The following is a 23760-nucleotide window of genomic DNA, read 5'->3' as shown; positions in this document are numbered from 1 at the left end:
GCTGTGGCTGGCCAAAAATACCAAAGAGGCAGTGCCGAACGGTCACTCTGCCGTTTCCCCTTTGCGCAGGCGCAATTGTGAGCGCCATTATAAAACGCCATTTTCTATTTGAAAACGGAAGCAAAAGGGAGAGGGAACAGAATAATCTGAAAAAGAACTCTCTAATGACTGGCACACGTCGATAAGCATCGATATCCAGCAGCTAATCATGTCAATAGTTACAGTCGGCAGTGCGCTAGTTCGATAGCTAGAAGTTCCCCCATCACCGCCTTTAGAAATGTTTAAATGATTTATTTTGCAGCTTTGTTTCTGAAGACATACCTTTATATTTTTATACGGCCTTATTGAACCTCCATTCCAGCTTATTATTTGAGTTTTTAACACTCACCTCAACTGGAAACATCTATATTTTTCTTAAAAATTTTGAAAAAGACATATTCGGTTTTTTTTCTTTCAGAATTTGGTATATTTCTTAAAAATTGATTTTGCAAGCAAAAATACTCAAAATAACTTTTTGGTAGTCCCTGGTATACAGTATTATTTCATGGATCAAGAAATTTCATTTTAATTTCAAAAAGAAAAGCCATAAAAAAATTCATTTCTCGGGGCTATATAAAACCATAACATATATTAAATAAAATCTTAAAAAATGCATCACTGTATACAAAAATGATGATTGATTTTGGAATATTATTAAACAATTAAAATTATGAAATAAAAACAAAATTTACAAAATATCCAAATAATTTGTTGTATCATTGGGAAAGTTAATAGCAACATCACAATTAAATTAGCAGTAAAACTGTAGTATTTTATTCATGTATATTGTTGCTTTAAAAGGAATATTATATATTGCACCCAAACTAGTTCCCGGAACTTGAAAGTTTTGGAAAATGCCATGTATCGATAGAGCCGAACAGTGCTAAGCAACGCAGCACTAAAAGGCAATAAGCTTAGTGCCCTTTCAAAATCTTTCACTTCCTTTCCAAAAGTCAGCCCCATCAGTTCGTTTAACTGGAAACAATTTTCTCTAAATTCTATAAAAAAAAAATTAAGGTAAGCCACTTGCTTAACTCGTTTCCCTTTTGCCTAAGCTGTTTTTCCGCAGCTCTCCAAAGATGCCTGCAATGAACAACAACCAGCCAACCCTTCTGCAATTCATCTGGGCCAACAAAAGGCACATCATGCTTTCCTTGATGATGTTTTTGCTTTCATTAGGGATGGCCGTGTGGGATTGGGACAGCGTCTTCGCGGAGGAGCTCGTTAAACGAGTGCCCTTGCAGTGGGCGGGAAACTTCGCATGGAACCACTGGAGCACATTGATGCTCTTCGGACTCCTCTTCACCGGCATGATCTTCGCCGTGCTCAATCAGAGACGCCATCGCGTAATCAACTTGAACCGAGTGGGCAGGGCTCGCCGTTAAATGTGAGGGGCTACGCTAAATAAACATATCAACAAATAAAGGCGACTGCACCAGTTCAACCCTTCCTAATTTCCAAGTGTTTTTATTATTTATAATCATAAATTCAGTAAAACGGCGAAAAAATATTCTTACCTAGCAGGGATTCTCTAGTTTCCACAGGAATTTAAGTGGTATTTGTTTCTCTTTAACAATCATAAATGAGGAAATTTATTTGTCATGAAAGGAAAATTCTGCGCGACTTTTAGAAGAAGAGGTTAAGTTGAAATAAAAAAAAAATATGCTAACTTCCTGTGTGAATAAGTTTACATTAGGTTGGCATTAAAAGCAGACAACAAACACGTAATATTTTGAAGGACACTTTTCGTTTTCAAGAAACAAACTTAACTTTCGAATTACCGGCCGCGCGTGAAAAGGGAATCTGGGAATCCCAGGTATTTGGTCACTTTGGAGCACTGGCACTGCGGCTTTGGTATTTTTCCACCCCCACCGCCGCCTGCCCACGTCGTTCTCCAGCCCTGGCAACCGCGCAAACGTAAATAAACGCACCCACCGCCGGATTTCAATTCACCCTCGACCAGAGCCGCCGGCATGAACTACTTTCCCAACTACTACTCCATCGAGGACATCTTCGTGACCCAGGAGAAGGTGGAGTGCCGCGTGAACACCAGGCTGCAGCGCATGGGTGAGTGCCAGTCGCTTCCTCCGTCCCGGAGTCCATTCACCGAGCAAGTCCCAACTTCTGCAGGCTTCCTGGACTCCGGCGCCGAGTCGGATGACCTGGAGCCCGGCCGCACGGTCAACCTGCCGCTGTGGTACATCAAGGAGCTGAAGGTGAACAACGCCTACTTCACCGTCTCCGTGCCGGAGATCTATCGCAACGTGCACAAGGCCGTCTGCGAGGCGGAGACCACGCACATCGAGCTGGGGCGCCTGCATCCGTACTTCTACGAGTTCGGCCGCTACCTGACGCCCTACGACCGCAACCACGTGATCGGGCGCATCATCTTCGAGACGCTGCGCCAGCGCGTGCGCCACCTGCTCGACATCTCGAAGAGCGACGGCCAGGCGGCCAAGGCGGAGCACCGGCTGGACAACATCGAGGCCAAGCTGCACGAGGCGGGCGTGCGCACCAACAGCCAGGTGGGCACAAGCTCAGGGATTGAGCATCCTGACACGTCTAAGGGCACATCACCTTTCCTGGACTTGGTAGCTCCTTGTCCAGCTTCTATTCTCCTAGTCCAGTGTATTCCTCCTTCCCTAAGGTGGCCAAATCTTAGAGCACATCCTCATGGCTCGAACATAGGTCGACTCTTCTTAGGGCACATCCTTGTTTCTGGCCTAAGACTTCCCGGGCTTGGTAGCTCCACATATCACTCCATAATCCCATTCAATCTGGATCTTCCCCCACCTTCAAGGCAAACTAAACTAACAATCCTTCTCCACTCCAGTACATCGAATGGCTGCAGATGACGGGCAACAAGATCCGCACCTCGGAGCTGGTGGAGGAGCACCAGAAGAAGCGGCGGCGGGCGGACCGCAGCGATGACGAGAGCGACGCGCTGCCCAACAGCAAGCGGGCCACCCTGTGACCCCACCCCACCCGGCACAGGAAACGACGGGAGGCGGCGATTTCTTGGAACTGTAGCAACTTTATTCTGTCCATTCTCTTTGTGGTGGCCATGGGACGGCCTCACCTCTCAAAAATACACTTCATCTACGCACTCGGCTACAGCCAATTTGTACAGCTCGAAAAAACACATGGGTTCGCATACATCTACACATAACTAAGCATCCAATCTGGGGCCATCCAATCCGGGCTTAAGCCTATCCTCCTAGGATCCGCCGGTCCGCACTTTCCAATGGACTTGGCAATAAGCCAAACGGCGCGCATCCATATACGATCTTGCGCCACCTTATTACATATAAATAGTTAACTACATATATAATTAGAATCTTGTAAGCTCAATTAAAATTTGATTTTGTGCTAGTTTCACATACATTTCACAAATAAACATTCACCAATGTCAGCATACATGGTTAGTTCGTTATAAGCAACCAATAGGACTTCGTTCTGTCCCAGGGACCGTAGTGCCTCTGAGTTTTTGCACGTCTGGATTGTGCTTTTCGTCGCTTGGAAGAGTTTGGTTGCATTTATTTTCTAGATTTAGTTGGCTAAACGAGTTGGTTTTGTGCGCAAAGCATAGGCAATTATGTGTATTATTAGTGGTACATGGAGATTATATTTTACTTTAATAAAAACTAAAGATCTTGAAATGAGAATACTTTTTTTTAAGTATCAAAAAATGTTTGCTGATAGTTAAATCTTCAGAAAATATATTAGGAATTAAATATAAAGACTTCCTATTTAAATCGAAATATACCTTTTCCAATTTACATTTTAGTTTTTAAAGAAATAATAATATTTTTTGTGTCAAATAAAAGTTAATTCAAAATGACTTCATTGGTTTTCCCAGCTGTTTTCTGTGAGTTTGTTGCTTATAAGATTGGCAAAACTTAACTTAAACATGATAGCGCTCTACGGTCCCCGGCAATCTACATCTTTTGTGATCAGCATACAATATTCCTTCGTTTTACAATATTTACTCGCAATATATGCACATCGAACGTTCCTAGTTATGCATCTGGCCAATCGCCTTTGGCTTTAACATGCCCTTCAGTTATCTCTTCTGCATTCGCTACATATGTATATTTCTAAACAGGCTATGTTATTAGCACAAGCTTCCCCGTCGACACTCTTGGGGGCGATTAACAACATCGATTCGTGGATACAGCAAGAATTGAATGCAACATTGATTCGTTTATGGTTAGGGGGCTTGCTTCAAAAAATAAGCAACGTATGTAGTTAGTTTATTCGCTTCATCTTCATCTGCATTTGGTTTTAGTTCTCGTTTGTTCTTAGTTTTTTTTTCAGGTTTTTAGTAAATAATGTCTTTTTACAACTAAAGATCTGTCCCTGGTCGTGGTCTTCCGTCGCTATCCGTCGCGGTCCTCTCTCGATTCCCTCTTCCGTCCGTCCCGGTGAGTCGTTGTTGTATAATTAATTGTTAAAAATGTATAAACAATAGCAAGATCTCCGCAAAATGGAAGCGGCTGGAACTCTGCCTCAAAATAAATACATGGATAGAAAACAAATAGTTTACAATTTGCACTAGTTTTTGCCATTTATGAGGGCGGTGGGAGTGGCCGTGGCCGCGTTTGTGTCTGGAAGCACGGCGTTGGGCGGTCGTCGCTTCTGCGGTAGGAATACCTGGAAAAAATAAGAAGACGCGAAAGTGAGTGAGGCAGAAATATATAAATTTTAATGATAAATTGAAAAGGAATAGTATATACTATAGGCAATACAAAACGAGAGAGAACGCTGTATTACGCAGCTAAGGAAAGTGCGAGGGAGATGGCGTAATGCATGCAGCAAATCGCCTGTTTCAGAGATGGCGCACTTCCTTTGCTTATAACTTTTTAATGAATGGTCAGATTTTAATTCTTTTTGGCATGTAAATGGTTATTGATAAAAATAACAATATGCCGTTTAAACTTTTTAAAAATCTTCAAAAATGACAGGTAATTTGGCGAGTAAAGGGTAGGAAGGAAACAAAGTTCCTCCTATAATTTAGCTATCAATTTTGAGTTTACTTATGAGCCTAACTATGCTTTTTAAATACAAAATTGATTGGTTTCATTGTTTTGTTATTAAAAAATATATTTTGCTCACCTTGAGAGCCCCCAAGACCATCAGATAGAACCAGTAAAGCTGTGGCAAGAACAGAATGGCGATGCTGACGAGGCATCCTCGCGGCAGGCCGCACATGGCCGCCCACATGGAGGCCGCCTCGATGGCCAGGCTGTAGCGCCACATCACGTACGGCCACATGCAGACGCGGCACACGAAGAAGGTGGCCAGCATGAGCAGCCCGTTGGCGATGTACACGCGCGAGTCCTTCAGGCGCATGGTGCTCAGGATGCTGCGCAGCGAGACGAACGGCGTGGAGAACTCCATCATGAACATGTAGCTGTAGATGCAGTGGCCACCGCCGCGTATGTACTGAAATCAGCAAGAAGAATGAATATTTATCATTTAAATATATATAATAAAGCTCTCACCGTCACCACCAGCAGTCCGAATGTGCCGATAAAGACGTGGTGTATCATCATGACCGGGTGCGTGAGGACGTACTTGAGGAAGTCCCAACGGCCGTCCTTGGGGATCTGGACGCAGGCTCCGTCATAGTCGCAGATCTCGTGCGGGGTGCCTGGAGTGCTGCCGTTGTTGTTGCCGCCGCCGGAATTGCCATTGGACTTGCCGTTGGCATGACCATTGCTCACCGCCTGACCCTTGGTGATGCGCAGCAGGTGCAGCTTGTCGGCGATCTTCTGGGTGTGCACCTTGTACATGGACCAGATGTCGTACATGAAGTAGGCGGTGCCGAACCATCCGTAGGCCTCCATCAGGAAGTGCGATGCGTAAACGAAGGACTTGGTGCACGTCGACTTGCAGACGATGAGGCCCACGAGGAAGGAGAAGAAGGCCTGGATGGCCGAAACGATTCTGCAAGGAATAGGAGAGATTTAGATTAGATTATTATTATTATAATAGAGAATTTGTTTAAGAATAAAGAGTTCTTTATATAGAAGTTCTATAGTTCTTATCCCAAGAATAATGCCTCCTAAATAAAATATAAAAGAGCTGTATTATATAATTTTTCCAAGAATAAACTGCTGATATAATACATTTTCTTTTCGAAGATTAGTGATTAAATGCATTTACTAAAATGTGATGATATAATAGTTATTTGCCCAAGATTTTGAATAAAGGAAGCAGCATAAATCCAAAATTTGCATCATGTATGCACCCTTATCTTACAAAATTCCCTTAAAATGTGATGCTTTAAAATGCATACATATTAAAAATAATATAGTACTTATTGCTTGACTCATTTCCATTTGTCATAACAATGTTTTTCCTTATCTAAAGACCATGATTCTTGCGAATAAGTTCGGCATAAGGTCAGGTCTTATATGCCACTCCTCCAGCGATTCGGAAAGCCTTTTATCTAAACAATCGACTCGGAATTCAACTAAACCTTTAAATTTTGACATTACTCACATATTCACTGGAATCAACTCAAAATTTTTGGTAACCAACTGGAAGAACTCATCCTCCGCCCCAAAAACCGGAAAATAGGAACCCAAATCCCAAGCCAAGTTACAGGAAATGGAGCCATGTGATCCGGGACCAGAGAGAGTCATGCGGCAGTACCTCTCCCAGCTGCTGGAGACGGGCACCACCCGCTCCACGGGCTGCCTGGACCGCTTCGTCATGAAGGGCATGACCAATTTCCCGCCCCCATCCTCCTGCCTCGAGGGCAAGGCTTCCCGTTGCTCTCTCTTCGAGCAGCTCCTCTGCGGCGGAAGCCGGAAATCGGAGCGCTTGCTGGTGCCAGATCTGGCCACCGAGTGGTTCCGCAAGCAAAAAGTCTTTCTGGACAAGCTCACGCCCGAGGAACTGGACGCCCTGAGCGATGGATTGGCCGGCAAGGAGAGCGAAAAGTCAGGGCGGGATCAGAAGCAGCAGGTACAACGTCGTTGCCGTTGTCCAGGCGTAGTGGCCAGTCAAAAGAAGGAGGCAGAGGCTTTGGTGGGCAAGGTGGCCGCATGTATTCCCACCACGGAGCCCCGAGCGGGTAACAGTAATCCCTTCCTGATCGGTCAACACTCCCCAACGGAGGAGATGCGCGGCAAGAGTCCCAGACGTGGGAGGAAGCACCACTTGGACGGGGCCAGACGGGGCAGCTGCTCCTGCCTGAAGCGACGGGCGGGCTCATCCTGCAGCTGCCTCTTCCAGGCCGATGGACAGCCCATGGGCAGCGATTGCCTGGCCGCCCGCCGGACGGAGCCGCTGTTGCCGCGCCTGCGCCGCAAGTTCGACCTGCGCCAGGCGCCCCAACGGCGGCTCGATCCGGCCCGCTTCCGCCGCATCTCGCCGGAGTTCTTCCGCATCCTGGCCAGCTACGAGGAGGCCATGAGCGAGAGCTGCCCGCTCTACGGCGTCTCGATGCACCACTGGGGCGACACGAAGGCCTGTTGTCCGTGCGGCGAGCGGCACCCCCAGTTGAGGCAGCGCTTCCTGGGCGACGATACGGTGGCCACAGCCGTGGTGCCTCCCACTTATGCTCCACTGGAGTCCCGGCCTGAAGAGGAGTACAACTACAGCGCCAGGCGGAATCAAGAGAAGGAGGGTGGTCGGGGGTCCAGCCCGATTGCCAGGAAAAATCCCGAGAAGAAAAGTGTCAAATATGCCAAGGAACCATCGGACAAAAAGGGCAAGAAGCAGTGCACCAACGAAACCTGCCTCAATGACGAGTGTCGTGGAACCAAGGGCAGCGGAAAGGAGGCCAAGGAGGAGGCCTTTTCCTCGGGGGATGAGCGATCGCCGCAAAAGCGCGGGAAGCAGGAGGGGAAGGCGGCGAGCCAGGAGGTCCGGCAGTTGGACAGCAGGCAGTCCCTTCAATCTTCCAATCCCTCCGAGAAGCCCCCGACTGAGAGGCGACTGTGGCGCAGAGGCGACCAGCAGGAGAACAGGCAGACGAATCCCCCCGAGAGGCGGAGAAAGTTTCCCAACTGCTTCCGCCGGCAGCCGCAGTCATATACGACTGCCTGTGTGCCCACGAACTTTGCTTCGCCTCCCAATCACCAGTGTGCCTATGCAACAGCTCTTCCATGTGCTCAGCATGCGGCTCATCCTCCTCCCGCCATGCCCCCCGATGGGGCAGAGATCCCTTGTGGCCATCAACCCAAGGGCATCCTGGGTGGCTTCACGGGCATCTGCAAGCGCTGCATAGAGCCGGGTCGCCACCTGCTCTACAACCTGAACGCCAACTACCAGCAGAACCGGGAGAGGTATGGTCAAATCCGTCAGAACAAGAAGAGGTCAAAGGAGGAGCGGCCGGCACGGGACATCTTTCACATGGCCTCCCAGCCGGCGCCGTGCAGTTGGCAAAAGTCCAAGGGGAATTGGGTTGAGGAGGAGGACAGCAGCACCACGCTGACGCCTCAGCGGTGTCCACAGGACTGCACAGCTAATCATGTCCAGGCGAAGAGCGAGCAGTCCCTGCCCTTTCGCACGCCCACCAGCGATCGCACCTTGGCCGGCTGGAATGCAACGAGCAACCCGGATGAGCAGACATGCGATCGGCAGTTGGAGATGAGGCAATGCCAAGCGGACTGCAAGTGTGGTCTTCCGCAGGAGGCCTTCCAGCTGCCGCCCGCCTCCAGGTGCACTTGTCCGCCGGATCGGCCAGCCCAGCAGTTGCTGCAGAGCTCCGAGGTGTCCAAAACTTCAGCGGATCCGGGCAAATCCTCCAGCGAGGCGGAGTACGCCAAGTGCGGCCATCGAGTGAGGGCCGTCTATTTGGCCAATGATTTCCATCAGCTGATGCGGCGGGTGGCCAGGAAGAGAACAAGAGCCAAGGCCTCGGTTCCCAAGCCATCTCCAAATAGAGTTCTTGCCAAAACGAAAGAGTCACCAGCTGTTTGTCCCAGAACTCAGGTGGTCCAGCAGCCTGAAGCTCCAGCGGCATGTCCTGCAAGCAAATTCCAACCCAAAATCCCTATGAAACCTAGGGTTAGACCGAAACCCAAACCCAAGCCAAGGATCCTGTCAGAAGAATCGAATACCACCCAGGTGGCCACCGAAGTACCCAAGTTGAAGCCTCTCCGGAAGGTCAGGAAAAGGAGGGTGGATCGCGGGCCCAGCAAGGAGTCCCTGAAGGCAGCCTCTTCGACCAGCCTGGGCGTCTGCCAGGCGCAAAGTGATATTCCCTCCATAGGGAGCGCGCCTCAGGAGTCCAGTTGGAATACCCCAGCCAAAGAGGCACCAAGGAGCACTTCGGCACAAAGGAATCGAGAGCAGCGGTCTCCGGCTTCCAAGCCGCCAAAGAGGAGTCCGAGCAGGAGGTCAAGTCAGAAGAGAAGGTCATCCTGCTGCTCCTTCTGCAGTTTGCAAGGCAGATCTCGGCGAGAGCGTTCCTCCAAGGGGGAAGACACTACCGCCTGTCGCAAACCCAAGTCCAGGGCAAGCTCCATTTCAGAGGCGCCCAACATGTCGGACGCCTCCTGCTGGACAGAAAGGAGCCGGTATGACTATGTCAGGCAGAAGCCGCCAAAGAAGCCGGATCGCAGGCAGAGATTCCAGTCCAACTCTTCGTATCGCTCCTGCTCCGAAGCCTACACCAGTGAGTACTCCAAGGTGTGGGAGGAGCGGGAGGATCCCTGCCAGTGTTCGCCCTTGAAGTCGGCCATGAAGAAGTCACCTGTCCAATGGCAGGCAGATCCCCCGCAGAGGAACTCCTACCCCGCCACTGCACCCTCGCATTTGGAGACGGGTCGACGCTACTACACGGACACACAGCCGGGTGGTGGGCAGGAGGTTGGCACCCGCTGCAGCTGTCGCTCACTGCGCTCCACCAGCTCCATCCGGGCGCTCAGCTCCAACACGGACAGTGTGCGGTGTCCCTGTGCTCCGGCTCCGTCGGTGGCCAGTGTGGAGCCTACCGAAGAGGTGGCGCCGGCGGAGGAGGTGCCGGAGCAGGCGGGGCAGTGTTTCTGCTGCAGATACCAGGAGCCCTATCTGCAGACCACTTCCTCCCCGCCTTCTCATCCTTCTCCTCCGCCGTGTGCCCACTTCCAGTCGTGCTCCTGCAGCCGCCGTCCCAAGGCCAAGTTCTTTAGCGAAACCCTGAGGTGGGAGCCACAGCAGCACCACCATGCCCGCACTCTGCTGCGCACCCAACGGCCTCCGCCGCCGAAGCACCAGCAGTTGGCCAGCTATCCGCAGTACCAGGAGCAGGAGCAGCAGGACAGGCAGTGGGTTCCCGAGTACCAGACCCCTTGTCGCTATCCAGAAGTCACTAATCAAAGATGGGAGGACCAGGTGGAGGACCAGCAGTATCATAACTACAACTACAACTCCTATCCTTGTCAAAGCAACTGCCTCAAAGGCAGGGGCAGGGATCGAGCTGGAGCCATCACAGCCGCTGCTCAGGGTCTGCGAGGATTGGTGAAGGCTCTGGGAGGAACTCGTTATCGACCGAGGCACAATCCTCAGCCGGATTACTATCAGCCAACTGGCTATGGTGAGGCACGGGTAGACAATGGTGGCACTGCCTTGCCACCCACATGGCCACCCAATGAGCCACCAGTTTCTAGAGAGGATTCTCCCATTTACATGGGAGCTTCCACCTCGGCCTTCCCACCCAGAAACAACCACTCAATAAGTCCAGATTTCAACGGGTATCCAAGAGGAACAAATGTGGATAGGGATGATCCAGGGAACTACCTATCGGTGGATGAAAGATACACAAAGTCCTATCTAAGAGGAAACATGGAGAGGGAACCCTACTGCTTCAGGATGAAAGGTGGAGGAGGTGGGATCATAGGGGATCCCTCAGTGGGGCAAAGGCAAAGAGGAGGATCCTCTGGATTTCATATACTTGATTCCCAAGTCGAGTCTCCTTGTAGGAGAACCAAAAGAGCCCGACAAACTGGAGGAGCCTCACTCGCCCTCGATGAACATGCAACTGCTCCTAGTCCCACGCCACTTGCCATCTTGCTGGACAGTTTGAGGGCAAAGCATGCTGCATCTGATATCCAGATTAGAAACACCCAGCGGATTGGCAGCCAAGAGCCCAGAAAGGTGGCCACATTGGAAAGTCTCCCTAAGCCAGCGGAGAGCCACGAAAATACCACCCCCAGTGACGACGACACGGATGCGGATGACAGCCTGGACTGGAGGAACAGACTGCCCAGAGCCCCGGAGGAGACCATGGTCTTTCCATCCACCTACACGGGTCTGCTGGAGGAGCAAGTGCTGGGCGAGTATCTGCCCAGTCCGCGGTGCAAGCGCAGGTCATAGATGCTACCTCGGCAGCATTTTAAGGGATTTGTGTAAATGTGGAACGAGTGTTAAGGGAAGTACTCATTTGTCCAATTAAAGATCATTATAAAACATCAGTTATTAGTTCCTAAACTTGCTTAAATACAATATCAACCTTTTGAATAATAGATATGCTGTGCTATCTACCCAAATCACTATCTAAAAGGCTTCTAAGAACGCAATGTACTACTACTAATTTAGATAAGATTAAAGACAGAATAAGAAGTTTCTGGTACCATATCATCCTTATAAACAGTATATCTTTCAAGTTATCTGCCAAAATCCAAAACCAAGAGGTTTCTGTATAAAGACACCCCTTCAAAACGGAATTTAGTAAAATTTGGATGGACCGAGACAGAGAATAGGAAGAGAAGGGCTAACAATGGTTTTCCGACTGGAGGCCCAAAAATGCACTACCAAAATCCAAACCTAGGGTAATTGGAGATCGATTTTAAAGGTTTATACCTCCATGAATTTGCGGCTCAATTCTCTTTCATTCTGCATTTAAATATTTCCTTTCTAAGCGGGTCAAAATTTTAGTCCCTTTTCATGTCCGATTTTTCCATATTTCCAATGACATTCAGAATAGTGACCCAAAACTGCTCTTCTATAATCCATAACTTTAGTAATAGGCCTCCGATTTTGAAGTGGGATACCTTTATGAGTTTGTGGTTGAATTCTCTGATGTTCTGCATTTAAATATTTCCTTTCTAAGAAGGTCGAAATTTTAACCCATTTTCATGTTCGATTTTTCCATATTTCCAGTGACTTCCAGAATATTGACCCAAATCTGCACTTCCAAAATCCATAACTTCAGTAAAAGGCCTCCGATTTTAAAGTGGGATACCTCTATGAGTTTGTGGTTGAATTCTCTGATGTTCTGCATTTAAATATTTCCTTTCTAAGAAGGTCGAAATTTTAACCCATTTTCATGTTCGATTTTTCCATATTTCCAGCGACTTCCAGAATATTGACCCAAATCTGCACTTCCAAAATCCATAACTTCAGTAAAAGGCCTCCGATTTTAAAGTGGGATACCGCTATGAGTTTGTGGTTGAATTCTCTGATGTTCTGCATTTAAATATTTCCTTTCTAAGCGGGTCAAAATTTTAGTCCCTTTTCATGTCCGATTTTTCCATATTTCCAATGACTTTCAGAATAGTGACCCAAAACTGCTCTTCTATAATCCATAACTTTAGTAATAGGCCTCCGATTTTGAAGTGGGATACCTTTATGAGTTTGTGGTTGAATTCTCTGATGTTCTGCATTTAAATATTTCCTTTCTAAGAAGGTCGAAATTTTAACCCATTTTCATGTTCGATTTTTCCATATTTCCAATGACTTCCAGAATATTGACCCAAATCTGCACTTCCAAAATCCATAACTTCAGTAAAAGGCCTCCGATTTTAAAGTGGGATACCGCTATGAGTTTGTGGTTGAATTCTCTGATGTTCTGCATTTAAATATTTCCTTTCTAAGCGGGTCAAAATTTTAGTCCCTTTTCATGTCCGATTTTTCCATATTTCCAATGACTTTCAGAATAGTGACCCAAAACTGCTCTTCTATAATCCATAACTTTAGTAATAGGCCTCCGATTTTGAAGTGGGATACCTCTGTGAGTTTGTGGTTGAATTCTCTGATATTCTGCATTCAAATAATTACTTTTTAAGAGGATCAAAATTTTAGCCCATTTTCATGTTCGATTTGTGCGTAATTCAAATGGTTTTCCTACGGCTATGGACTCGATTTGCTCCTCCGGCGGTCGCCACCCTGCATCCGCACTCCCGCAGCGGTTGTCTCGCTCTTGCCCTTCTTCGGTGAGCCCGTGGAGTTGCGCGACTCCCGGCGCGAACCCTTCTCGCCCGACGCCCAGCTCTTCTTGTTGGACGAGCGACGATGGGAGCTGCTGGTGCTGCGGATGACGGGCGAGCCGCTCTCCAGACGGTTGGCCGGTTCCTCGGTCTCTGGGACGCGGCGGGTGCAGTATATCTGCGGGGTGATGGTCCTGCGCTGCGGCTTCTTCTGGGCATCCGCATCCTTGCCCTTGGACTTCGCCTTGCGTCGGCGTCGCTTGTGGATCACGGCATTCTTGTCCGTGGCGGCCACCTTGTGGTAGAGATTGCACAGCTGCAGGCACTGGCGGGCGCTGTGGAACCGCTTGATCCGGCCATCCTGCTCCAGAATGCTGCACACCAGCTCCTCCAGCTGCACCTGCTGCAGGGCCAGCAGCAGGCCGTTGAGCTCCACGGGACAGGCGGCACGGGCATTCAGCCGGAGGAGCATGGCCAGGAGCTGGGCCTTCTGCTCGGGCACCAGCACCGGAGCCAGGAAGATCAGGCGCAACAGCTTGTAGGCGTTCGTCCGGTCCAACGGATCGATGGGCTGGCCGCAGCGGTCGTACAGGCTGTCGTAGATCTTGAGGTCGTGCAGCTCCGTGTACGGGGCCTTCACGTTCTCCATCACCGACCAGGTGCGATCGCGCGGGAAGCGCGGCAGCGGCCGACTCTCGTGGTAGGCCAGTTGGAAGAGCGTGGTCAGCATTTGGAACTTGGTGACGCGGAACAGGCAGCTCAGCGCCTCCAGGATGTGCTTGTTGCGCTGGCAGGTGCAGCGGCACTCCTGCTCCGCGTTGTTCTGGCTGCACAGCGCGCACTTGGAGGCCGGACAGCAGCGGTGGACCGTCGCCGGACGCAGTGGCTCCAGCGGCACCCGGCAGGCGGGCCGACAGCACATCGAGGGACCGCAGGCCGGAGCACCGCACATGGGAGCACAGCACATCTTCCACAGTCTCGCCTTGAGTCCCGCGCCGAAAAACTACGAATTTCGAGAGCCTAGTTGTTTACCGAAAGGGGGATTGACCTGATTTCCTGGTTGAAAATAAATCCATGGCTACAAATATTACAAAAGGCTGACAGATTCGCAAATTTTTTAGCATTTTTTTGTCCTTTTATATAACAAATTGTTTAAGAGGTCGAAAAAAAGCGTTTCCTTGCCAAAAAAGTAATTAGAGTAGTGACAAAGTCGAAAAACGGAGAAACTCGGGGTTTAAGCACAGATTAAATTAGTTATGGGGTTGTTAAATGTAATAGTTAAATGTAAAGTTGATCTGGATCATAAGCTTATGTTAAATAGTATGTTAATATTCAGTAAAATATTATTAATGATAGATTTGATAGTTATCAATTGTTTTAAACTTATGAAGTGTCATCAGCTAAGCTAATCTCCTAACTGGAGGTTAGCTTAATTTTATGTTTTTTACTTGAGACTAGATTCATTTAGAGGTATTCTAAATAAAACATGTTAAATAACTAATTTCCTACCCAACAAAGTACAACTATTTTGAATCAGGGTCGACAACAAAGGTAATTTATTATAACTAGAGGTTAACTTCATTATAATTTTTTTATTTAACTAGAAGGAAGATATATTTAAGTGTATATTCAATTTAAAAAAATTTAAAAATGTTTCCGACCTAATAAGCCAAATATATTCTTAACCAGGAGTTCCAGCTAACTAATCTTTTCTAACTAGAGGTAAGCTGTTATGTTATGTTAACCATTACTTTGATTACTTCAGTTATTTCTACATCCATCCATCAACAACCCATTTTTGGGTTTCTACCTGAAATCATAGTAGCTTTTTCCACCGCATGTCATTCGCATTTAGTCTTTATACCAATCATTATGTTAAATTATCCAAAAAATAATCAAAATCGTTTTTAACTATTGAGAAAAAGAACACAGTATAAATTTGAGATCAGTTAAAATTCCCGTTCGACCAAAAGACCCGATCCAACATTTTCGGCCCAGCGCAATGTCCCATGATATGACACAATTCCTAGGCGGAGTCCGCCACACTCCACAAGATCGGGCCAGGGCGACCAGGACCAAGGTGGGAGCTGGGCTCATCGCCGCAGCATCGCAACCCGCAAGATCCGCCCAAAGGCCAGCCATTGGTGGTGGTGCAGAGCAGACACCTAGGTGGAATCAAAGGCCACCAGCTGGAGCCAGTGCAGCGGCGGGAGTGGCACCCAAGAGGCCCGCCAATCGAGTGCGAGCCCCGCCAGGGGCGACAGCCGAGCCAGGCGGAGCTGTTCCCAAGAGAGCAACTGGCGGTGGTGCGACCAGGGTGATCCAAACCACCGCCACCTGCACGTTGCGTCGAAGGCAAGGGCCCCCGCCTCCTCCCAGGCTGACCATTCCGCGGCGCCCCAACGAGGTCAAGTGGATCATGAAGCCCTCGCAGTGCTTTGTGCCGTGCAGTGAATCCTCCTCCGAGGACAACATCACCCAACGCTCCGACATCCCACACGAGGGAGACGACGAGGCGGCCACCAAAGTGGACAAGACCAAGAGCAGTCGACGGTTGCCGGCTGAACACGTTGGCACGCTGGTGAGGACCAAGGTGCGATGCTCTCGCATGTTCCGTGTGCCCAGCCAGCGAATCATGCGGGTCGAGGAGCTGAAGCAGGCCCAGCTGCAGCAGATGCATCCGCGGCGGACGAGGACCCACAACCAGACTCAGTACGGCAGTCGTTCACGTAGTAGGTCTCCCAACTGGTCAGCCAGTAGGTCACCAAGTCCATTGCCCCATCAATCGCCCTCTAGGTATCCAGGTGGCTTCTCCAGTCGCTCAGTAAACCAGCCCACTGCCAGTCGCCTGCCATCGGAAGGTGAGGAGCAGGAGGAGCAGGGGGAGCAGGAGGAGCAGAGGGAGCAGGAGGAGCAGAGGGAGCAGGAGGAGCAGAAGGGGCAGGAAGAGCAGCAAGGGCGGGAGGAGCAACAAGAGCAACCGAAGGATGTGCCCCTTGCAGCCACCAGAACCGTAACTCTGATACCCAAGCCGCCTTCTGGTCTGGTTTCCTGCTCGCCCAGTCCGATCGCCAGTCCCTATCCCAGCCAGAGTCGCCTCCAGAGTCCAAGCTTGAGTAGTACCAGTTGGAATGCCAGCTGCTGCACGATGGATACCTGTGTAAAAAGTTATACTTCCAGCTCCACTCCTCACTCGATCCCCAGCAGCAGCAGCAGCAGCAGTCTCAGCACCAGTGGCAGCGAGTGCCGAGGTGGCAGCAGGACGCCCACCGCCAGGCGGTGGAATCGTCCAGTACGCATGGCCACAGGGGCATGGGGCGCCAAGGCCATCAAGCTGACCTCCACGGTGATTGAGATCATAAAACCAACAGCAACGACCACGACAGAGGGCAAGAGACACCCTGAGGTTAACAGGAAGAGAGCGGTGCCCGCTCCACTCCAGGCCAAGATCCACTCGGTGCTTAAGACCAAAGGACAGGCGGAAACGAGGCAGGCCATGAACGCACCCATGGTGCAGTCGATAGCGCCACCGAAGTTCACGCCAAAGCTGCAAGTGCCCCATCCAATCAGTCAGTCGGTCAATCATGTGGTCAATCAACTGACAGCCCAGCTTAAGGCGGCGGCCATGATTCAGTCCCAGGATGAGCAGAAGCAGCCCAAGGAGCGTGCTCCAACGGATCAAGATGTCTACCAACCGTGGCTATCAAAGGCTCCCGCCAGAAAGCCCTCCATTTATCTGCTCATGAACCAGCCGGCAAAGCAGCCAGAGACCTCATCAAACGAGCCCTCCCAGGATGCCTGGGTTATTCAGCCAATGGAGCTAGCCAAGGAGGCGAGGAACCAGCACACCAATCACTACTTGGAGGAGTCCAAGGACCATCCTAGGCTACATGCAAGTCGCTATACGAATCCACCAAAGCTAGGAGCTGTCAACCAGGGCCAGACTAGGCAGCTCTTGATGGGTCAGGGTGGCAATGCTCCAAAGTACACGACTCCGCCGAGGAACTGGGAAAGTTCTTTACGGGATCAGGCGGGCATCTCAAGGAATCCGTACATTGGGGAACCCAACAAGCTGTCCAGGCAGCGAGCTCCTCCGCGGGCCAGGAGCACGCCTGTTTCGCTGAACAGGACCACCCGGCCTTCCGCACCCACTGGCAGCCCCTATGTGGTTGCTCCTCCTCCTCCACATCCGCAGCAGCAGCCGCAGCAACAGCAGCCGGAAGCCCCCGCCGGCAGCAAGATTGTGCGAAAGACGCAGCACAAGGTGCCGCGCACCATGGAGGATGGCATCGACATGAGCTACCAGTACTTCGTATCCATTCCGCTCAAGCGTGGCAAGAAACCCCAGGTGGTGCGCTACCTCTACCGCCCGATGGTGCGCCAACTGAACGCACCCACTTCGCCCAATCGCCGCAACTCCAGGCGGTCCAAAAGGAGAGCAGCGGCAGGTGGAGAGGAGCCACCCACAGCGGAGGGTGCTGCCCAGCAGTTTGATCCCGCACTGAAGGCTCTGGGTGGAATGCCGCTGCCGCTGGAGGATCCACCAAGGGCGGAGGAGAAGTCACCCGCCTCGGAGCGTAAATCGAGAATACTACTCGATCCGGAGGAAGTGCTGAATGCTCCGTATGAGGTACCGCCGCTCAAGCTGGATGCCCGCTTCAAGACCATGATGGAGCAGCTGGCCCAGATGCCGTATCCCGAGGAGCGGCCCAGTCGCCGTCGTCGGCGCACCAATCGCCTGGCCCGCGCCGCCGGTGGCGCTGACCAGGTGCCACCATCGGAGCACCACGTGGGCACTGGCGGCGGCGATGCCGTGCGCCATGAAATGCGCTCCCTGGAGCAGGTGTCCTCCATCTGGAAGTGTGGCTCCCGGCTGCCCAAGCTGATCAACTACCGACCGGAGGCCAAGCGTCTGAGCACGGCCACCGGAGCCCCTATCTCCTATCACACGCCCCTGCAGATAAGTGAAGTGGGCTTTGTGCTCCCCGTGGAACCCATGATTCAGACCATAACCTATGACGACATCGAGCAGAGAGAGAGGGGCCAGCTGGCGGAGCAGCAGTTGCCACTGGAGGCGGAGGCGGAGGCGGAGGCTCTTCCCCTAGAGAAACGCCAAGAGGGAGCCAAGTCCGTGAGCTTCCATCCCGGCGACGCGAGGGTGAGTGAAATCCCCGCCAGGAGCAGCAGCTCCATCAGCATCCGCTCCACTTCCAGCGGCAGAGCCCAGGCCAAGGGACGCCGCACCTCGCGAAAGAGCAAGGCCAAGGCCAAGGGAAAGGCCAAAGTCCGCAGGTGAAGGGGATTCTTGGCGACAACAAGCGATATTTCGGGCATTTTTTTAAACCCATCAAAAATTTCCAGTGAATTTGTAGCAAGGAAGAGCCCCAAGACCCCTTTGTAAAACATTTTGTAAACAAACACAAAAATAATAGAAGCAAATTCCTTTTTTAAGACATCGAAAATGGGAGTTCTTATTATTTTGAGGGAAGATTTTATAACTAGATATTGAAATATATAAAATACCATATAATACGGAAATATTATAAAAATAATAATAATACACCAATCTCTAATTGGTTGTAAAGAACCTTTAAAGCTCAAATGTCTACAAAACCAGCATATTTTTAGGAAACCAACTCTAGGTACTTTACAAGGATTTTACTCAAAAAAGACGATATTTAGATATTTTAAAAATAATATAACGTTAAATTAATTTCTTTAAGCATTGAAACTTGAAATTCCTGTATTATATTTCTTTAATATTTCTGATACAAAAAATATTTCAGTATTATTAATATTACTTCATCTTTGATTGATAGTATATTTTTAAGAGTCCTCATATATTTTATAGGAATTTAACTCAATGGTGGGGGTAACCCCACATTATAATAATAGAATAATAAAATAATAGAAGCCATTTCCTGCTTTCAAAACCAAACCAAGTTGAAACTCCCAAACTATTCTGATGGATGGTTCCACAATGATATAAATATTATTATAATAAAAATAATATAAAAAACAGCCATCTTTAATAAGTAGTAAACAAACTTCCTGCTAAACCAGGATATTTCTCGGAGACCAACAAAGTTTTCTAAGGATTCAGGCGATGACTTCACCTGGCGCACCTGCAGAAGGTCAGGGGAGGTGGAGAACCAGGTCAAGGCCCTGCCGGGGGCTATTGCTTAATGTCAGGATGTTGGTCATTAGCGCAGAGCGTGGGTCTGAGTCGACTGGGGAGCGAAGGAGTCCAGAAATGGACTTGAATTAGCTAATGTTTTAATAAACCATGGTTTTTAGGGGGAGTCCTTTTCTTATGTTTTTATAAGAATTTACCTATATCCCTGGCCTACACCGTTGGCAGTGATTCCGCCCCGTGCAAAGTGATCACCTAACCTTGGACGCACCCACCTCCCCGAAGCCTCGCCCTGCAGCACTCCCAGGCGAGCCAAAGTCTCCGCATCGAATGTGGGAATTAGTTCCAATTAAAAGCGCCGGCGGTTCCGCCTCATGGCCCCACGGCGCACACAAAGTGCTCCCTCCAGGGGCTACGCACAGGTGTGTGTCGCTGGGCTGGGCAATCGAATCGCATGTGATTTGGATATCGGTTACTGGGTCGGCGGCCCACGCCGCCCATGTGCGCAGCAGTCCAGAGCCAGCCAGCGGCAATGCAAATAAACAAATAGCCTCAACTATGTCCAATTAAGATTTATGATGAAAGTCAAGGGCGCCACCGGCCAGAGGGGCGGAGCGGTGGAAAATTTATCAACGCCGCCTCGAGAGCCCCTCTGAGCATCTAACGACAGGGCCGCTTATCAGTGCCAGATGCACTCGCTCACCCAAATCGATTCGGCGGCCCGATAGGAAGACACCGCAGACAGACCCGGATAGATAGAGGCCGGCAGATAGGCGGCGGGGCCAGTCGACGGAGCTCCAACTGATTGCCTTATCGGAGGCAGAGGAGGTGGACTTACAGCGATCGCGGCGAGTCAGGAAACTGGGTCGCCTGGGCGGGAGTTGGGTGACTAGCTGGGTAGCTTGGGTCACTCCTGACTTGCTCACAGCTTGGACAATGATTTAGTAAGGCTATTACAGGGCTGAAATGGTATTTAATGTATTATAATATATGTTCAAATGAATAAACCAGTTCGTTCTTGATATACAACTTAATGAGGAGCTTGGAAAAAGATTAAGGCAAGGGTATTACAGGCCTAGAAAGGCGTACAATACATGTTTAAATGAAATACAATTTAATTGGAAACCCAACAACAGAATTAGGCATGGGTATTACACTCTACATTGGTACAGAATATGTAGAAAACTTTTTAAATAAACAAAAGGAACCCAGAAAGGTGAGTCTCTTGAACCTGGAAAGTCAGGAAATTGGGTCGCCTGGCCGAAAATAGAATGGTTAAGTGGCTATCTTAGGTCATTCTAGATAAGCAATTTAAATTAAAAAGGCATTTAATACGTGATCAAATGATTACATTTCCAAAAAGAGCCCAAAAACATATCCAACATATACGAAATTCCCTAGAAATACAAAGAGCAACCAAAACCGATATACCCCTTTTTCAAGGGATACCAAGAGCGGAGGCATGTGATGAGCGCTTATCCAGATAGCAGATTGAGCCAATTCCCGTCCAGAGATGGGGTTGTGTAACACCTGGCACTCTCTGTTTCATCGTGACCAAGTGGAACGTGCAGCCTTCCCATGTAATCGCAGGCCTGGGGCACAGGGGCAGCCCAATTTAGGCGCGCTAAACAATTCTACACACGGTTTAATTAGCACTAAGCACTGCGCCGGGCAGTAGTGCTGCCCAAGGGGCATTGAAATGCTGGGAAATTCGATTCCCTGGATCATTCGAACTCCCCGAAGATCCGGTGGCTGAGAAGGCAAATAAACAATCGAGTTTCCCTCGGGGAAGTGTGCCAAAGGAGGGTGTTTATCACAAAGTTCGATTGAAGGGGAGGCGAGGTGAATTATTGAATCACTTGAAAGCCGGCTCGCCTTGGGCCAAACCCGTTCTAACACGGATCCCCCTGCATCCCCCACATCCCGCATCCCACGCCCGCCTCGAGACCTTGACCCGAATGTCGCGATGCGAGAAGATGTCGCGGACACCAGCTGGGATATACTCGTATATAGTATAGCCAACCGCCTGCGTCTGTGGGCAGACAGCGGTGGGAAGGGCCCTTCAGGCGGGGAAGGGCACTATAAATGCGCCACTTAATATGCTCCCCTAGATAAGCCCAAGGGCAGTGGAAAAATTCAAGCACCTCGCCCACGGCTGCGACGGAGTGCTGGGGAAATAGTTCCCCCAAACACGCGCTGTTTTATCCAGTGAATCACCCTTGATTGATAGCGAGACTACCTGTTAGCTACGTAAGCGATGACACCATGATGCCCAGCACTTCGTCTGAAACCCCAGCTAGAGCAGCGTCCAGAAACTATTCCAGTTGAACTTATGGAAATTGCGAACCCAGCCACACACACTTCGGCCTCTACTTCTCTGGCATTATATAAGTATTACAGACGCACAGTTCAATTGAGTGAATCCCGTGCCGTGTGGCCCGAGGCAGCTCGCCTGGGGGGTGCGGGGCAGGGTGAGCCGCAGCTCCAGGGTTTTCTGGGAACGGGGGGGCACATCTCGCTGCGTAATGGCGCGCCCACGCAACCGCCCACTGCACCAGGCAAGTGCAGCGAGTGCGTGCGTGGGCGGCATCGCGGGAAAATCAATAGGAATGGGACTCACTTGTTGGTGATCTCCAGGACGTCGGACATCATCAGGCGGTACTTGCGGCGAAAGCGCTGGCCGCGGCTGGTCTCCAGCAGGTACTTGTTGCAGAAGTCGGTCAGCGAGACGAAGTAGATGAAGCCCAGCGAGGTGAGCACCAGGCCGCGCTGCAGCGAGATGCGGTCGCTGGTGTTGGGGATCTGCCACAGGCTGCCGCAGGCCAGGCCCATCGAGCCGATGGAGAAGGCCAGCGAGAAGTAGCAGCCGCGTCGCGGCGCCCTACCTGCGCCAGCCTTCTGCTCCGCCGCATCCTGGGCCGCGCTCTGCTCCTCCGGCCGCTGGGCCGCCTCTCCTGCTCCTCCTCCTCCGCTGCCGTTCGCCGGCTGGCGGCGCTGCTGCATCCTGACGGCGGCCGATGCACCTCTCGGCGTCGGCGGGCTAAACACTTCCTGGGGCTGGGGGCGCGCAACCTGTTGCGGGAATCCGGGAATCGGGCTCCTTTCTCCTGTCTCCTGTCACCTGACCTGGCGCTTGTGCGGCGGACTTCTCTTGCTCTCTCGGCTGCTTACAGGCGGCACTGCGTCTGGGGCATGGCGGCGGGCGAACGGGGGCTGGAGCTGGAGCGGATTCCTCGGGGTTTGACTTTTGATGGACAGTGCAGCGACGAGGGGTGGAAATATCAAAAAGTATCGAGTATCGAAGTATCGGCGAAAATATCAAGTATCGGTGGAAACATCGCTTTTTTTGGTTTTTATCGTTTCAACGTAAGCAAGCGTAGGAAAACGTAAGCAAACGTAGGAAAACGTAAGGCAGTGAAAAAGAGAAATGCAAGATTTCTGCTCTCGCTCCGGAGAGCGGTGTTAGATGTGAAAAAAGTCGGTGTTTTTTCGATAAATTTTAGTGTTTGAATGTAAGCAACGTAGTCAAACTTAAGTGTCCGATTCGATGGACTAAGTGTGACCGCCTAGAAGAGAACATCGCTAAGTTTTTAGTATTTTTGTGCATTAGCAACGTAATAAAACGTAACTGTCAGTATTTTTGCTCTTGTGGTAATAGAGATGAAATAATCGGTTTCACTACACTCACAGAAAAAATTAAAAAAAAAAACATGTTGACTAATGGGATTGCACTCATGCCATTTAGATGAGTTTGAAAGTTCAACGCATTATACCGCTAGAACACCGATTTTTAAATTTCTAAGGCGATTTTCTATTTTTAAGCGCGTTTTTAGATGATTCTATGATATATGGCAATTTGACCTAAATATGAGAAAATATTGCAAAAATTTTGCATTAAAAAAAAATTAACCCTAAAACATATAAGAAAAATGTTGCATTTTAGAAAAATAACCCTAAAACATAGTTTTCATAGCGATTTTTTTTATATTTATGGCGATTTTTCTTATTGTTGGGGAAATTTTATTTTTGTGCGACTTTTCTAGTATTTATAACTTTATCGATTGTTAACTTTTCTCAGAATATACGGTGTTATCTCAAACTTTTTGAAAAATATACCAAAATAACACGAAGAACCCTATCGTAGCGCCATAATTGACCGTTGGTCAAAATAATCGAATGGCCCGATAGACATCGTTTTAAGTATTCAAAAAACCATAAACTCGATTAATCTTTACTCTGCTACCAAAAAAAATAATTTTCGACTTTTCAATAACTATTTTTCACTTTAAAAATCAAAAAATACCATATACGTTAACTATTTTCTCCATAACTATTTTTTAAAGAGATTTTCAAAGAAGGAGTCGCCGCTTAAGATAATATAATTTGTGTCATTATTTGCCTTTATTACAAAAAGCGTCTGTGTGGTGCACACTGTACAACATT

The 23760-nt window shown here is 49.4% G+C and overlaps 5 protein-coding genes and 1 long non-coding RNA gene across 6 annotated transcripts; 4 read left to right on the top strand and 2 right to left on the bottom strand.

Annotated features, from left to right (window-relative positions):
• The first annotated feature begins 905 nt into the window (after positions 1 to 905).
• Positions 906 to 1493, top strand: LOC127010972 (uncharacterized). The gene is made up of 2 exons (XR_007763941.1): positions 906 to 1056; positions 1109 to 1493. It is a non-coding gene; the product is annotated as an uncharacterized LOC127010972 (long non-coding RNA).
• A 258-nt stretch (positions 1494 to 1751) lies between these two features.
• On the top strand, positions 1752 to 3456 carry LOC108025756 (DNA replication complex GINS protein PSF3). The gene is made up of 3 exons (XM_017096351.3): positions 1752 to 2106; positions 2170 to 2564; positions 2873 to 3456. The coding sequence occupies exons 1-3, from the start codon at positions 2013 to 2015 to the stop codon at positions 3011 to 3013; spliced, it is 630 nt and encodes a 209-aa protein (XP_016951840.1). The 5' UTR covers positions 1752 to 2012; the 3' UTR covers positions 3014 to 3456.
• Positions 3457 to 4242: 786 nt separating this feature from the next.
• LOC108025754 (ceramide synthase) lies at positions 4243 to 22600 on the bottom strand. Its single transcript, XM_017096348.2, has 4 exons — positions 21938 to 22600; positions 5544 to 5988; positions 5155 to 5484; positions 4243 to 4692 (listed from the first exon to the last, which is right to left on the bottom strand). Exons 1-4 carry the CDS (start codon positions 22318 to 22320, stop codon positions 4594 to 4596), a joined length of 1257 nt encoding a protein of 418 aa, XP_016951837.1. The 5' UTR covers positions 22321 to 22600; the 3' UTR covers positions 4243 to 4593.
• On the top strand, positions 6384 to 11450 carry LOC122818598 (uncharacterized). The gene has a single exon (XM_044092822.2). It carries the CDS (start codon positions 6655 to 6657, stop codon positions 11350 to 11352), a length of 4698 nt encoding a protein of 1565 aa, XP_043948757.1. The 5' UTR covers positions 6384 to 6654; the 3' UTR covers positions 11353 to 11450.
• LOC108025755 (uncharacterized) lies at positions 11643 to 14249 on the bottom strand. The gene has a single exon (XM_017096350.3). It carries the CDS (start codon positions 14149 to 14151, stop codon positions 13108 to 13110), a length of 1044 nt encoding a protein of 347 aa, XP_016951839.1. The 5' UTR covers positions 14152 to 14249; the 3' UTR covers positions 11643 to 13107.
• On the top strand, positions 14982 to 18646 carry LOC108025753 (serine/arginine repetitive matrix protein 1). Its single transcript, XM_017096347.3, has one exon. It carries the CDS (start codon positions 15187 to 15189, stop codon positions 18478 to 18480), a length of 3294 nt encoding a protein of 1097 aa, XP_016951836.1. The 5' UTR covers positions 14982 to 15186; the 3' UTR covers positions 18481 to 18646.
• Positions 22601 to 23760: the final 1160 nt, after the last annotated feature.

Source organism: Drosophila biarmipes, chromosome X (genome assembly GCF_025231255.1).
Source record: "Drosophila biarmipes strain raj3 chromosome X, RU_DBia_V1.1, whole genome shotgun sequence".
Classification (NCBI taxonomy): Eukaryota; Metazoa; Arthropoda; class Insecta; order Diptera; family Drosophilidae; genus Drosophila; species Drosophila biarmipes.
The sequence above is the reverse complement of the archived record's forward strand: the minus strand, read 5'-3'. Positions and strand labels throughout refer to the sequence as shown.

Bases quoted from the DNA above. Each gene is read 5' to 3' on its own strand.
- LOC108025754 (XM_017096348.2), bottom strand. From the start codon at position 22,320: ATGCAGCAGCGCCGCCAGCCGGCGAACGGCAGCGGAGGAGGAGGAGCA. The intron at 5,989-21,937 runs GTGAGTCCCATT...TATTCCTTGCAG, and splicing joins GTCCTGGAGATCACCAACAA to AATCGTTTCGGCCATCCAGG. The intron at 4,693-5,154 runs GTGAGCAAAATA...TATTTTTTCCAG, and splicing joins TGGTCTTGGGGGCTCTCAAG to GTATTCCTACCGCAGAAGCG.
- LOC108025756 (XM_017096351.3), top strand. From the start codon at position 2,013: ATGAACTACTTTCCCAACTACTACTCCATCGAGGACATCTTCGTGACC. The intron at 2,107-2,169 runs GTGAGTGCCAGT...CAACTTCTGCAG, and splicing joins CACCAGGCTGCAGCGCATGG to GCTTCCTGGACTCCGGCGCC. The intron at 2,565-2,872 runs GTGGGCACAAGC...TCTCCACTCCAG, and splicing joins GCGTGCGCACCAACAGCCAG to TACATCGAATGGCTGCAGAT.
- LOC108025755 (XM_017096350.3), bottom strand. From the start codon at position 14,151: ATGTGCTGTGCTCCCATGTGCGGTGCTCCGGCCTGCGGTCCCTCGATG.
- LOC122818598 (XM_044092822.2), top strand. From the start codon at position 6,655: ATGGAGCCATGTGATCCGGGACCAGAGAGAGTCATGCGGCAGTACCTC.
- LOC108025753 (XM_017096347.3), top strand. From the start codon at position 15,187: ATGTCCCATGATATGACACAATTCCTAGGCGGAGTCCGCCACACTCCA.